Here is a 15549-nt window from a genome sequence, read left to right as displayed (position 1 = left end):
TAGTATGCTTTCAGGCAAACAGTAGAGTTTTGTGCCATCAGAACTCTTAAAAGCTTTGCTTGGAGGAGGAGCTCTCAGGAAGTGAGAGACAGAACTAATAGGAAACTCTCAGGCACAAAAATCCCAACCAATGTTACCAGAATACAGAGATATGCCTACCAGCAGAGCTGGGAATCGCTCCTCCTTGTCTTTTTATGAATAGTATACAGAGAATAAATAGAACCAAAAAATCTGAAGCCTGCAAGTAACTTTACCTCATTAGGGCTTTTAAACACTGTTCTCTTAGACACCACTTTAACAGTAACTAAGACCTACAGCACTCTCTTAAGTACATGCCTATGCTTACCTAAAGAGAGAGGAATGAGCACCCCTCACTCACAACTGCTTTTCTACTTTCTACACAGTACCCTACTGACAAAGTGGAATCAAGACATAAGAGATGGTGGTTACAGTTTGCTGGGCAGCCCTTCCCTGCTGCAGTTAGGGGTCTTCATACCAGTATCTGGGGGCATAGTAGGGAGAAGCAAGAACAGATGTCTAGTTTCCACACAACTTGCTACATCTGATTGGGTAGATTGGCTTCACACTTCCCACATTGCTTCCTCATTACAGTTCTCCTTACAGCATCTTCAAGTTTGTCCTGATAAAATATAGCAGTTACTCAGCAAAGTAGGCTGAAACTTGACCTACAGTTGTGTTCCATTTTGCTATCTCTGTACTCTGCTGTATTCCAATGCATCCACTCTTCCATCTTAATGAGTTCAAAATTTGAATTTGTACTATGATGGACAATAGATTCTGTTCTTCAGTTCAGAGGTGGGGGGGGGGGAGGGAATCTCAGTGTCACAATGCTTCTCCAAAAAGGATGATACTTGCTGCTCCCCTTAAAAGCCAACAGGCACTCACATGCTCCTTCAGACCAAGCAACATCTCATAACACTTGTTTGTCTAAAGCTGAACTGTGTGGAATCGAGGGCAGATCATGCAGAAATCAAACATTCAAGGCAGTTCTGGTACACAGGAAAGGGAAGATAACTGGCTAGAACTATAATCCCCAAAGTGTTTTAACTTGCTCACTGTAGGCTGAAGCAGGTGCCCTCTAGATGAGTGCCTGTGAAGGCACCAAAACATGTTTTCTCTCAGCTGGATCTGCTTTGAGGACAAGAGTCAAATCCAAGCAGGAGGTTTTTTTATTCTATAGTTCTACAGAACAGTTCTTTCACTGGGTTTGTCATAGCATACATGAGAAACATTTTTTAATCACTCAAAATATTGCTTCTGTGGTTTTATTTACCTGCACAAGGGAAATAATCATGTCTAGGAAAATTAAAATGGGTATAAATACTAAGCACTGCACTCTATTCAAAGTGATTCTGCTAAAGGGATGAATCTTGCTGATCACATTTCTATCAAACAACAGGAGTCAAAAAACTTTCAAGAAAAGTATTCATTTAAACACTTCCTCAAAAACTGCATAAAGGCAGCAAGGAGATCCAACTGTGCAGGAGTTGAGTGCTTATCTACATAGAATGTCCATCATCTTCCTGCATCAAAGATCACCTTGGCCACACAGTGACAATTTCCCAGAAACAAGGTAGTCAGCAGTACAAGTTGAAATGTATTTATACTGTTGAGTATTTATATTTTCAAAAGCAAGAAATAAAATTCATCCAAAAATATTTTAATGTAGCAAGTTTGGCTATAGAATCAATGCAACATAAAGAGGACACCCATTGTATAACCAACTTTACTGCTTAATCTTAACAGAGTAAGCTACAGATGCAATAAATTTACCACAGGTCATTGGGGTAAATCAAATAGTGTAATTAGGATCATGCTGTTTGTAGTCATGGCTTTACAGCACCAATGTTTAAATTGGCCAAGTTAGTTTTACTGTAAGTAAAATGCAAGTTTATAGAGAAAATAATTTAGTATATTATGCTGTACTGTTTCATGCTCAGTCACAATGATAAAATCTTAGACAGATAAACAGTCTTTCAGCATTATGTTAATAATGCCAAAAAATACAGAATGTTTGATGCCAAGTTTACAACATAATACAGCGCTTTACAAACAGATGTCTTGTGTTTCATGGCCAAGTGAAAATGCTACATATGACTGAAAAGCATTCAAGCACTATTCATAGTGGGTAAGTGAACCACACTAACAGGAATGCTTTACCTTTGATGGCATTATTGTTCTAGAAGTTTGTGTCCAAATATAATGCAGTGTAAAGTGAATGTTAAAACCCTTGCCTCAAACATGTGACAAAAGACCTACACATTATTTACAAACTCAAACTAGTAAAATCATTTTAAAAATAGAAAGAATTGTGATCACTTGATAAAGCTGACAAAGATTGTATACTCTATTATGTGAACTAGAATTGTAATGAAGTCGTAAACAAACTTTAACAAAATTAGGTTACTGCATCTATTCTTAACTCAAGAATATTGTCATCTCAGCACACAGATTAAATTAAAAAGCTAGGGACACTGTCAGAGGTTTCATTTTTGTTTAAAGCCAAAAATGACTAAAAAAAAATAGAAGATGGCAAATCAGTATTTATTCCCTGTTAGCATTAACTTTTCCTTTGAGTTGAGCTGGATTTAAAGCCCCACAGTTTTAGCCTAATTCTGCTTCTACTGAAGTAGCTTGGAACAAAGTTGGAACAAACACTAAGAATATTTGAAAATTCCTACTAAGAGTGGTTCTGTTTTCTACTAATAGGTATGAGATCAGATTGCTGCCATTGTTCTACAAAGAAAAAACCCACTGAAGTATTAATTTTTAATTTAAAAAGAAAAAAACTGCCAAAATTAAATAGGCTTTGCAAATATGCAAAGAAATATATAGGTAATCAGACTGGACTCTGTTGATCACAACAGTATCCTTTTCATTCTCATCCCCCTCCCCCTTTCTTTTTCCTCCCAGCCTCCAAACTGAAGGCATTGCCTAAGTGATTGATGTGAAACTGATAGAATTAAATTCATTTACACAAAGTCAAGCTACAAAGTAGAAAGAAGTTTTGTCCCTGCCGCATCTATTTTTTTTGTCTTTTTCCTGCATTTTGTAATGAACTCATACAAGCATAAAGAGTGAGTGAGAGAGAGAGAGAGAGAGAGAGAGAGAGAGAGAGTGTGTGTGTGTTTAATGCAGGCATAAGAGTTATGTGAGACAAAACTGAATAAACTTCTGCTTCACTTCAGAAAGCTCATTTCTCTTTGTAAATAAAGCTGATAAAAAAAATAAATCCATAGTCACCAGTTAATAAAAAATCTGTAGTCAAGCTGCTCTTTCAAGTACATTTCTCCCCTCATAAATGAGCTGCATCAGCCATACTACAGATTAAAACCTATGTCATAATGATTGAGATTCAGACCATAGGGCCAGATCTACCGATCTCAGTCTCCTCAACTGCATCCCAGCTGAGTTCATGCAAGACTGGAAAGCAGGGAGGGTGACGGGTACATATGGATGCATTACGCCACATTTATAACTTGTTCTTTCTGTTGTGCGTCTCTTGCAATTCAATGTGGTGATACCCTGACTGCATCTACTATCACCTTCCCATCACATCCCCTAAACAAGAGAAATGGCACAGGAGCCACAAAGTGATCTCGGACAGGTACCATCATCCTCCGACAATGAGGTGCAAGTCTGCTTTGGGCTGATGGAGATACTTTGTAGACCTACTAGACTGGAAAATCTTACCCACAATCCATCCTAAAAAATTTAGCTATGACAGTTTTTTTTTATACAACACGGTATAAAACACATCTTAGCATTTCATTCCATCTAGAATTCACATCTTAATCTATTGCAATTATGGAAGCCAATGAAAAGTTAATGAGGGGGATTCTACAAGAGTTGGTCCCAGTATTAAACATCAATATATATGAAAAATAAAAAGCGACAAACCACCAAGTCACTGTTAGCAACAGTCGTAAATTCAACTTTTCATCTTTGCTTCCTAAATTCATTTCCTACTGATGTAAGAGAAAAGCGTGACTTTGCAGCATGTTTGTTCACATCAGAAGTTTTCCCTCAGGAACATATTTTGCAATAACAAAATATGGTCTATAAAGTTGCAAAGTGCACAAGCTGAAGGCACAGAGTACAAACATACAGGAAAACAGATTTTAAAACAGAGGAAGTTACAAAAAAACAGGCTAAAAAAATTTAAAACTCCCTGACAGAAAATATATTTATATGGGACCAACTCTTAAAAGGTGATAGCATTTTTGTACTAATGAACAAATACTGCAAAATAATGAAACTTTATTATTATTAAGTAAAAGCTCCAGAAAATACCTTAAAGTTTAAAAACTAATACACTGATGTGTTAACTAGTTTTAAGAATGTTCTTAATATTAAGAAAAGAGTGCAAAAAAGATTCTTCCATTCTAATACTTTTGGAAGCTGCTGATTTCGGCTGCCCATTTCCACTTTGAAAGGATTGTTTCTCAAGGTGTGTTCCTCATAAAATTGCAGAACAAGAACTTATTGAGAGACTAGACCAAGGAATCACGTCTTTCAAAGTCATCCCAATTGTAGCAGCAACTGACATTTTATTATATAAAGAAGAAAGTCCAAAACTCTTCTTCGAGGCATAGTTCGTATCAGAGCTCGAGTATCAGCAGTTGCCAAAGGAGGCTCCGGATACCACCTGTGCTCCTCCAGTGTCTGTTCTGGCTAGGATTAGAAGCTGATCCAGTATATTCACTATCTGTACCCCCTGGAGCTTGCACAAGCTGATGAGCCATCTGAAATTATATAAAAAAGTTGAAGAAATTCTCTCACATTAAACTTGCACTCCATGTCCTTTGTCCCCCACCCCCCTCAACAATCCTAAAAACAACATTACCTGCAAAACATTAACAATGTAAACTGAAGCTGATGTATCAATTAAACAGTCATTCATTTATTTCAAATTGTAGTAAGAGCTCAATGCCGTATGACATTTTAGAGAAGGATATAAAGTGATCATGCTTAAAGCACCATAGAAAAATAGGCAGAAAGAATGCAATAAAGTGAACTGAAATCAACAATAGCACCAGAACAGACACCATTATTCAACTCCCATGGCTACTTAATGAAAAGCTATCAGGACCTTATTTCTAAATCCTGACCTAGAATATATGGGACTAGATTTTCTCCTGTGTAAACTGTTTACTCAGCGTAGAAAATAGTCACCGATTCTTGATGGACTGGTTGTGAATGCACACCAGTTAGGGATCTCTGGAATAGAGCAGCCAATTGGGAATGAAAATATCACTCTCCTCATTCCGCACCCATCTCCAAATTTTATCAGAGGAATTAAGAAAATAACAAAGTGAAGAGCCTCACAGTTAAACCTGCAGCAACAAATTTTATCTACAATTGGAAGAGAATTTCCCTGCTGCAAGACTCTTGAACATTTGTAATCAAATTGTGGCTTTTAGTATCTCAACTCAGGTTATTTTTTATATTAAAGACATAGTTGACCATTCCAAGTGGTAAGTACAACCTCTCTAAACTTTCTACTCTATGTACAAAAATAAGCAAAGAGTAATTTAGACCAGAGGTGGACTGGCTCATCATTTCATTGCCTATATGTGTATACAGACTAGGTAAAGACTTTGGGCAATCATGCCCTTTCCTTAAGACTTCAGCTGTGTGCTTAAATGAAGCACAAGCATCACAGCATCAAAACCTCAGTAGCTAGGGTATCTTTCTACCTTAAAAGGCGGCTGCAGAAGCCTTGCAGAGTCAGCCAGGCTCTGCACCTGAAGTGCGTACTATTACTCAGAATGCTAGTGGTTACATCAGCAGACAGCTAGCTGCATTTGACACCTGCTTCTCTCCTCCAAAACCCAAAGGCCCATCATTACTTGTATGCCCAATCTGCAACAGGCCACAGCACACTAAAAGGCAGGGGCAGAATTCATATTCAGTGTGCACCCACATTATTCTTTTCCAAATTTGTTCATAAATTCTGATTATTGTACCCCTGCAGAGCCACATCTGACAGTGACCATCTGACATCCCTCAATTTAACAGAAGAAGCTCTGCTTACTGCTCTGAGAATACTCTACTAGACAGTTCTGCAACTATCTAGTTACAGCTGAGCCTATGTTTCCTTGGCACACTTATGCAATTGTCAGGCAAGACTGTCAAAATCCTTACTAAAAGAAATAAAATCCTCATTAAGAAATAAAGCCAAGACTACTGCTTCTAAGCTGCCTGTGAGGTCAATCATTCTATGAAAGGAAATTAGATTTGCAATAAAATATAAGTAGGACAGTTCAAGAGGAATACCAGCTAGAGAAACACATGCACAAAAATAGTCCATCTCTTCTTGCTTTCTGGCACAAACTATAACCAGAGCTAATAAAATACTAGAGTACAAGATTCATACGTACTGTAAGTTAACTCTTCTCCAGCTCTCTTGCGTGATTGGTCACCCCTACAGAACAGCAGAAAGATAGATATTATATGTCTACTCAGTTTCAAACTGTCTCAAACTTACTTCTCAGGACAAAAGCACTGCTCTTCTCAGCCCACGTTTTTATGGCTTTGTTTTCAATGCCTTACTTTACATACAAATCTATCCAAAGAAAGTTCTCTCTACAGAAAGTCAATGAACAAAAGCAGTTTCCTCTCTTTCCTACTTTACAAATGGTGAGTCTACAAAAGCATTTTCATTTGGATCAGTAGTACAATTTTGAAGCTCACTTATTTACCAGATTTTGTAAAAAGAAAGAGATTACCTTTAAGTGAAACTAGAGCATGGAATCCAGTAGCAGGTTTAAGATTTACCATACCCATATCAGGCACGTGTTCAAACTATGGGACCCAATTCTCTCTATTCCATTGTTGACAGCAAAGACGGAAGTTTTTTTTTCATGCAGAAATAAGTATAGCAGAAACAGCACGGTAGCTTCCCCAGCCTGATCTTGGTTTATCAGGCTACTATAAACATAGTACAGTGTTGTGGCAAAAGTGCTGTGCTTCTGCCTAGACAGATCAGTAAAAGACCAGACAGCAATAGGCACAGTTCTGTGCAAACAGTATAGCTAAAGAACATTTTCTGCTATCCCTTCTATTGTTTGCTCTTTTTTTTCCCCCCAAATCAAGACCCACTCAGAAAAGGAATGTCCTTTTACAATAAATACTAAAAATAAATAATAAATTTACAACAGTCAATTGCACTGTTTTAATTAGTTCTGGGGACAGGGAGAAGCAATCAACTGACATTTTCAGAAACATCATAAAAAAATTATCAAACTATCATTTTATAGAAAATAAACGGCCTAGGTACAAGGCTGAAAGAATGATTGTGTCGATTAACTCAAAACATTTCTCAATATTTCTAGGTGCATACATTTTTACAGTTTCAACACTGTCCAGAACAACTGCTGTTGAAGGCTAATAATTATTACCTAGTAAATCCATTCTGCATAAGCTCTCTTTGAAGTTTCTGGTCTTGAGCAGCATATTCCTGAAGCTCAGATTCCACAGCAGGGGGTAGAATGTTTGGGATGAATTTTGAAAATAAAGCTGGTGCCATCTGTACCCATTCTGTAAGAAGAGCGAAAACGACAAAAAATAAAACGTGGAAGAGGGTTTTTTTGTAAAAAATTTATATTCTGAAAAGAATTAGCACTTTTGATCTAATTTAAAATAACTTTTAGGATCCTGAATTATATATATCAGGCAAAAATCACAGGTATGTTTATTTAAGAGCTTTCCCATCAAAAGTATGCATCACCATTGGTATTAAAGCTATGTAATTGTAGGACGCATTCTTTGAAGTCTTTCACTTTTGTAGTCATTTCCCACAGCACATATGAAATGCTATTAGTTCATAACAGTAACTATCCACACCTTTTATACGAACATAAACAAGGTTAAAGTGTAAAGAATCTGGACACCATTCTCAATATTTCACTAGACACTTAGACCTCAGAATCCAAGTCTTAAAAGTAGAATTCAGACTGTTAAAATCAGATGTCTACATCTAGATTTAGATTTTTTTTTATTGCCCTCCTTGTCGTTAAGGTGAAAGTCGTTTCTTGTTGTGCCTCACAATAAACCCATGCAGATAACCTCAATTATGACATTACGAAGCTAAACAATCCCAAGGATACACACAACCACTAAGCCAATATACCTTAACAATCAGATCATCTGAAACAGTTTCCTCAGGGATGCTGAGTCAGAACCTCCTCTTCACATGGAAAAAAGGGATGCTTTTAAGTATATCCACTAAGGCACACAGCAAGTTTTTATCCAGTTCCAGGGTATGGTTACTGGTTGAGGTAAACCAAGCTCCAATAACCTCTACTTTGACAAGTAAACATTAGGATTAGTAAACATTGAATTCCTGGAGAGTATTCTGCTGAGACATATCGTAACTGGAGTCCACACTCCAGTATTAAAAAGATCAGACAGTCCTGGAGAATTTACTCCTTAGCCTGTGAGAGCTTATGAGTCAGGTTAGTATTTCACAAGTTCTTTATCAATAAAGAAAAGTTTTAAACTGCAGCCAAACATTCTAATAAAGAAATCCTCTAATAGCTGTATTCCTAAAGGGAAAGAAAAATGAGAGGATAGTTTCTAAAGAGATCGATTGCACATTTCTATGAGCCTGCTGAAGAGAGCTGCTCTGGGCTCCCCAAGCTCAGCCGACAGGGAGAACATTTTTAAAAGAGTTGCAAAACTCTCCATTGCCATTACCCTTTTTGCTCCTCTCCAGTTAGTCCTGTTACTCTTCCCACCTCATTGTTCTGTATAAGTATTTTTAGACAAATGTTGTTCTTGAAGCTTAGGTTTCTGTGTTTCAGTGTGACACCATCGTAGACTGTGTGGAAACTTACTGTGGAAAGTTACTCAGTATCTTCCCACCTCTGAGATTGCTCCATAGTCTCCTAGACTCATGCTTCTGAAGTACCCTTGAAGGAAGTATTAGTAGGGTGTCACTGGAGAGAATAACAGAATTTCTCGGAAGATAGGATTAGTCAGGGAGAGGCATGGAGACTGCAGCCATGCTTAGGAATGCTCTGAGAATGCAATGCAGACAACAGAAGAGAAAGCCTATGGCTACCACAAGCATCAGCATAGCTTCTTCTGCTATGTTGTCTAAGAAAAGGCTTCCCAATGCTGGTCCAATCCCCCAGACACCTCTCAGTGACCAGATTTTCTGCTTTATTTCCATGGTTCTCCATTTAGTCCTCTATTTCCATGATACATAAAAAGGAACATGTCCCACTGAACAAGAAATGCAGCACAGTATACATAACGTGGGTAAAAGAGAGAGGAGTAAGGAAGAGGCACTCCAAAAGTTTGAGAACCACTACCTTAGACAAACTCTTGCTGTAATTGTTTCAGAATTACTTCTCAAGGACCAGCACCAAAGAACACCTTTTTTTTTTTTTTTTTTTTTTTTTTTTTTAATAACAGAAGTGTTTCCTGTGCTCCTTTTGTTTGAATGATGTTAAAGTTCTTTATTTTCTTTCTTTTTTCTCTCCTTCAAACAACAATCATTAGCTTTGCTGAAAGATTGTTCATTTAAAATTAAAAAAATAAAAGCTGTCTGACCACAGTGCATGTAATACATTGAACTGCTATACTCCGCTTTAATAGTCTGCTTTATTCATAGAAGACAGCTATTCTTCAGAAGTTTGTTCTAAAATTGACCATACAAACCCTAATCATCACCTGCACATAAATCAAACTTGCTCTTAAACTTATCTGAATGCTTATTTTGCATGCAACATTCAAAAACACTACACAGAAGATAAAATTTGTCTAGCAAAATATGAACTCCAATCCTGATGGATATCTGGCTGAAGCACTTAAAAAGAAGACATGTTCAGAGTAGGCAACACTAACTCCTGATTTTTCTGGAAATCTTGCTGGACAATATTTGAGCATTTGCACCAAAAGCCCAGAACTTGAATTAATACATTTTTTTAGTCTATATTACTAATTCCCAAAGTTATAAAGAAAGACTTTCCAAAATTAAACCTTCAAATTCAGAAGACAAATGGAAAAAGAAACAAGTAGTATTTTGGAAGCCTTCCATATTCCTCAGGCATGACTTACAACATATAAGAGTGCTGCGTTAGAAATATGAAATCCAGTCACCTTCAATTGCAGAAAAGTGGTTCATATGTTATTTTGCACTTTGCTTAAAAAAAAATGTGAACTGCCATTTAAGCACAAAAATCAAGTCCATAGCAAACTTCAGGCACCGTTTATCTGTGGGTATTTTAAACACTTCCTGCACTGCTAAATTCTTTTCTAATACAGTCTAGAGTTCTACTCAAGTCTCCAAACCTCAAAACAAAGTTTTCAGTACAAAATTGATTAAAATCTACATGATGGGCTTCCTGTCAATGCAATTATTGTTGGACAAGTTGCCTATGATGTACTCAGGAACTAAGCTCTTCCATGAAACAGTATCAACGAAATAATGGTTTCACAGAACAAAGCCATTTATTTCATGTCAAGATCAGGCCTTCTGAAGGACTATTTGCAATAGAACTCTCAGCATTTCATTAGTTCCACTTCTAAATTTCTGCCACGACTGACTCATTAAATAGCCTTCTTTCCTTATGTGTATAAAGCACAAGAATTATGCTTCCCTGTCACCTTCAGAGTTGAGGTGGGTTTTTTTTTTTTTGGGGGGGGGGGGGGGTGTTCGTTTGGCTTTGGGGGTTTGTTTGTTTTGTTTTTAGTAAGATGAATTATATCCATGTGGACATCATTCCACCTTGTACAAGTCACAGAGATGGGCAGTAAGCAGTCAGGGCCATTACACAGTACAGCTAAACATTATGATGGACAGCATCTTTTTTTTTTCTTTTTTTAAATACACATAACATGGTGACTACATATTTAGGGAAACATTTTAGAACCATAGTATGAGCTACTCCTAAAGATTTTTCTTTTTTACCTGGTCTTAGTGTATACAGGCCTTTCACAATATTTGCCATGGTTGAAGGAGTTATTTGAAACGGTGTTGACTGAGCTTCCAAAAGTAAAGCTGAAATAAAATTGAGACATAATTAGCCATCATCTTAGTCAAAAAGAAAGGTTCCTATACATATAGTTTTGAGTAAAAGAAACTCATTAGTTCTACTTTTTCTGTTATCTGATGTTCTCACAAAGGAAACAGCCAGGTAACTGACTGACAGCTTCATTCAGGAGTAATAAAAGATGACCTTATGTAAGAGTATCCTATTCAAATTATGCATAATAAAAATGTGAAATAAGTTATTTTCATCCTTTTTCAGTTAGGTATCTGGACCTTTAAGGATATAAAAACAAACAAGCAAAAGCTTTTTAAGTATTCAACACAGAACTGAAGTAAACAATTTATTTTTAGAAGTAGTCTCTCACTATGAACACTGCTGTGGTAAGCACCAACAGGCACAAATCCTTGCATGATGGTATTTAATATCTTTTTCATAAAACGGAGGCTGGACTGAAGATCTATGAATGAAGTACAAGTAAGTATGAAAATGAATATGAAATCAAATAAGAAAAAGTTGTTTGTTCTTCAAACAAGAAAGAACATTTCTAATTCATTCTTGGTATCATCTGTAGTAAACATATCAATAATGCATCTGTGTCTTGTGGAAAAACCTGTTAGTAGCAGCAGATTGTATTTGTCTATTTTATAATTCATATATATGCACAAACCTCAAATTAAATTTAAGCCAGGCTAAAGGCTCAGGTATCATAAAAAAACAAAGAAATGAGTAAAGTTACTCCAGCTGCTGCTTCTCAGTTTTTAGTTTTCTACAAAGGATTCGTGCATTATATAACCTACTATATAAAGGAGAAATGACTGTTACCATTCTATCTAAAAGGCATATCTCTTCTGCTTGCAGTATGGATACTTTTTTTTTCCTTCCCCAACTCCAGAGCTTCTCCAGTTCTATCTTTGGCATCTGCCACTATGGCACTTACCATAAAAAGGACAACTCTTGCATATTACCCTGAAACTGGGTAAAGCAGCTCACAAAATAGGGAGACTGACCAAGAAAACAATTCTTCTCTAATCTCTCAATCCAAGTTAAAGCAGCTAAATATAACTGTTATAGATAATTTAGTTTACAGATAACTTCATCTTAAAAGGGTCCTTCCACAGTTGAAGCCCTGAAATGCTAAGAGCCTATGATTTGATTTGTAATGACTCATTTACAGCCTCTTCCCTAAACACTGTTCTTAAAACAGCTAAGAAAGGTCCAATTTGTAAAACTGAAGAGAGAAGGCTTTACAAGGTAGATATATAGATATAATACATAATCCATAAATTATCATGTTTTTAATTAAACTATAGCAACTTCAATACAAGTCTCACCAAAAGATCTCTAAAATGGCCAAAGAATTGTAAATTTGTTATTCATATTTTCTATCATACTCTAACATGTTCTATTACGCTCATTCTATATACACATAACAACTTAAAACAGAGTAAGTCTAAGCAGTAATATAGACCACAAAACCTGGAGTTAAGTCACTTGAACATTAAAATTTTAAAAAATTCTAAGAAACAGTTGGATTAACATAGCTACCTCAGTTATTACTGGTAAACTGAGAACTGCACTCTCCAGTAATGTCCAGGTTATAGCCAGTAAAAGCAATTTAAAAATATTTCAGAAGCTATTTGATATACTTGTACATGGACAGTACATACTGTGGGAGAAAAAAGCCACTCAGAACTGCTTGGGGGACAAATTCAAGCTTTAAAGCAAGCTACCCCACAGCTACAGTTACACATGTAACTATTTATATCCTTCGAGTAAATGAGAAACTTCAGGGCAGATGCATTCCATCCATTTCAGCTGAAATCTGAAACAAGATGCACATACCTTGACCATGCCTTTACTTATACTGTCACCCTACAATTCACTTTTTGAAAAATAATACAGAAAAGTAGGTGGCAGAGACAAATGAAAGTTGTATTTTATGGTATATATGGATCACAGAAGAGTTTCTAAGAGGCTTAGAGTCCTCTAGATTGTCTCCCAACCTCATTCCTCTCAGATACGTCTCATGTATTACAGACATGCCAGGTGTGCAACATGTTCCTCTTTTCTTTCAACTGGTGAAAGCCAGCACTGCAACCTGTACACACACCCCACAAGCAGTCCCTTAATATGTTCAAAGTGCTGCTGGATGGCAGAATTATTTGCGTAAGTAATAGTTTAATATAATAATCAAGGATAATTCACTAGTACAAACATGCAGTATTTCTCTCTAGTTTTCTTCTGAAGCTAATTTTCACCTATGAAACTCAATTTCACTATGATCCTATTAGATCACCTGTGAATAGATGTATTTGTGATAAGTCAAATGATCAGTAATTTTTTTTATTCTAGATTGTTGACCATACCCCAGGTAGAAACTAATTTCATGAACAAGATCAGTGAAAGAATTCACCTGGAGATCAATCCTCTTAGTACAGAAGTTATCTTCTTCATCAGTCTGTTGCAGTGTGACAGGTCAACACTTCTCTGGTCTTGGCAAGCACCTTACACCACATGCTATAATGCAAGTGTAAATCGCCCACTCCTGATTTACAGTCATGCATACAAACACAACAGTACTATACTCAACAATAATATAACAAAGTAATGGCATGTATTTCCTGTTGTTTCTCAACCAGATAAAAAAATAATATTTAATTCATTAAACCCTACAATACAAATTGTAATCCAGCCTATATTTTTTCCAAAAGCTAGATATCAATATCTAAAGGACGAATAATGTCGCTGTAGGAGATGTATTTTCAGAAGGATTCCCATAGAAATGAACAGGACTCCAAATCTCTCTGTATTTGGAAATCTCAACTCAGTTTTATAGACAAAGATGTAAATATAAAATGGATGTAACTCATTCACAAAGTCATCCTCAATTTTGCAATGAAACCTAACGAATTCCTACCCAAACTTTCAATCCAATATTACTTTTTAAACAGAGCATCATCTGAAAGCCGAGAAAGAATAAGAGCTGGCGCAGCTGTTACAGACACAGAAGTTAGTTTTACAATCTTATATTTACAAAATACCTGCAATTCATAAAGTTTAGGCTCTTACTTTTTTAATGCGAGTCTACAACAGAAGCTACGTAGACTCCTTCTACCTATTTCTAAACAGCTCTGCCTGCAGCACTTACACCAATAGGCCAGGGCAAGGCAGAACAAAATAAAATCTCAGGTGAACAACAGTGGTAATAATAGACATGATACTATCTGACCACCTCCACAATGTTTAGTTTGCAAAATGCAATTTTACTTCACAAGTAACCAATATGCAAGAGATTTAATTAACCGCAAATAGCTTTGAAAATAACCCATGGCAGAATCAAAGAATAGAAATGTGGGTTCCCATGATGAAATGCTTTGAATGCAGAAAGCTGTAAGATGATTTAAAATATTGTTAAACTGAAGTAAGACAATACCCGTAATTGCCTCAGGATACTGGAGGAACAGGTGGATGAACCATACTGGAGTCACTCAGATATGAACCTGCAGCACTTCAGGTACTCTGCAGTAACCAAGTGTATTCTATTACTCCATAGTAATACTGTAGTAGATTATTCCTTAATGAAGGTTTAAGCTACTTCATAATTACAGTGGGGTACTTGAGGCAAGATAAAGAACTCCAGTAATTACAAGAGGAGTAGACAATATGCTCTAGACAACAGACAATACAAGTTCATTGGTTCATAACCCAAGATTTACTTGCCAGAACTAAGAGTTCACTATTCTAAGGTTCTTTTCCTATCCTTTAAAATTCCTTTCAAAGCAGAGTTATTTTGCTTGGCAAAAATGTATTTTTTTCTGGGCAAACAGTGAAACTTCTGCATGTAGGCTCACAAGATTTTTCTTCTCTTGTGGTGATCAAGTAGAACTTCAGAATAAAATATTTTAACAAATCATATACCAGTATGGGTTAAGGCAGATATGCTCAAAAACATAATTATTCAACACTTTAAAAAAGTGTAAAACATATTCACAATAAAAGCAACTCCAAAAACTTTCACAACTAAAGGCATTAATTAGCAATTTCACTCAAGTCTCTCTAGAATAATTAAAGACTGCAACAGAGAAGCTATGAGGACTCCTTCTACCTACTTCCAGACAACTCCATCTGCAGTATTTGCAGAGATAGGGCAGAGTGAAGCAGAATAAAACCAAAAAGAGCTAAACAGAAGTAGAACTGATATGTGTAACAAAGCTACAAAATAAAATAAATTCATTAGAGAAAACTTAATCCCAATGTATGAACTCTTTAGTACTTAACTCCAATATTTGTACTATTCCTCTGAACTCATGGGAATTTGCAGAATAATCATTTTTACATTTCCACAGAATTTGAGTCCTTACACAATGGTAAGAATGGAGATATACACAAATGCACAATAATAACAATAGAATTATAGTAACTGCACAGTTTAAACAAAGCTTAGTTCCTTAGCACAGGTTTATATTTTTACAAGAACAGAAGCCACTTCTGAATGCAAAACACTAACATGAAAGGGAAGAAAAAA

At 36.2% G+C, this 15549-nt stretch overlaps 1 protein-coding gene across 1 annotated transcript in view; it reads right to left on the bottom strand.

Annotated features, from left to right (window-relative positions):
• Nucleotides 1-1174: 1174 nt before the first annotated feature.
• Nucleotides 1175-15549, bottom strand: part of CACUL1 (CDK2 associated cullin domain 1) — a 42576-nt gene continuing 28201 nt past the window's right edge. Inside the window, exons 6-9 of the mRNA XM_062580573.1 lie at nucleotides 10943-11032; nucleotides 7425-7563; nucleotides 6405-6448; nucleotides 1175-4766 (exon numbers count right to left, since the gene is read on the bottom strand). Of these exons, the coding sequence (XP_062436557.1) occupies nucleotides 4726-4766; nucleotides 6405-6448; nucleotides 7425-7563; nucleotides 10943-11032 (314 nt within the window). The 3' untranslated portion in view covers nucleotides 1175-4725. The remainder of the gene's footprint in view (nucleotides 4767-6404; nucleotides 6449-7424; nucleotides 7564-10942; nucleotides 11033-15549) is intronic.

This window comes from Rhea pennata, chromosome 7 (assembly GCF_028389875.1).
Source record: "Rhea pennata isolate bPtePen1 chromosome 7, bPtePen1.pri, whole genome shotgun sequence".
NCBI classification, from domain to species: Eukaryota; Metazoa; Chordata; class Aves; order Rheiformes; family Rheidae; genus Rhea; species Rhea pennata.
The sequence above is the reverse complement of the archived record's forward strand: the minus strand, read 5'-3'. Positions and strand labels throughout refer to the sequence as shown.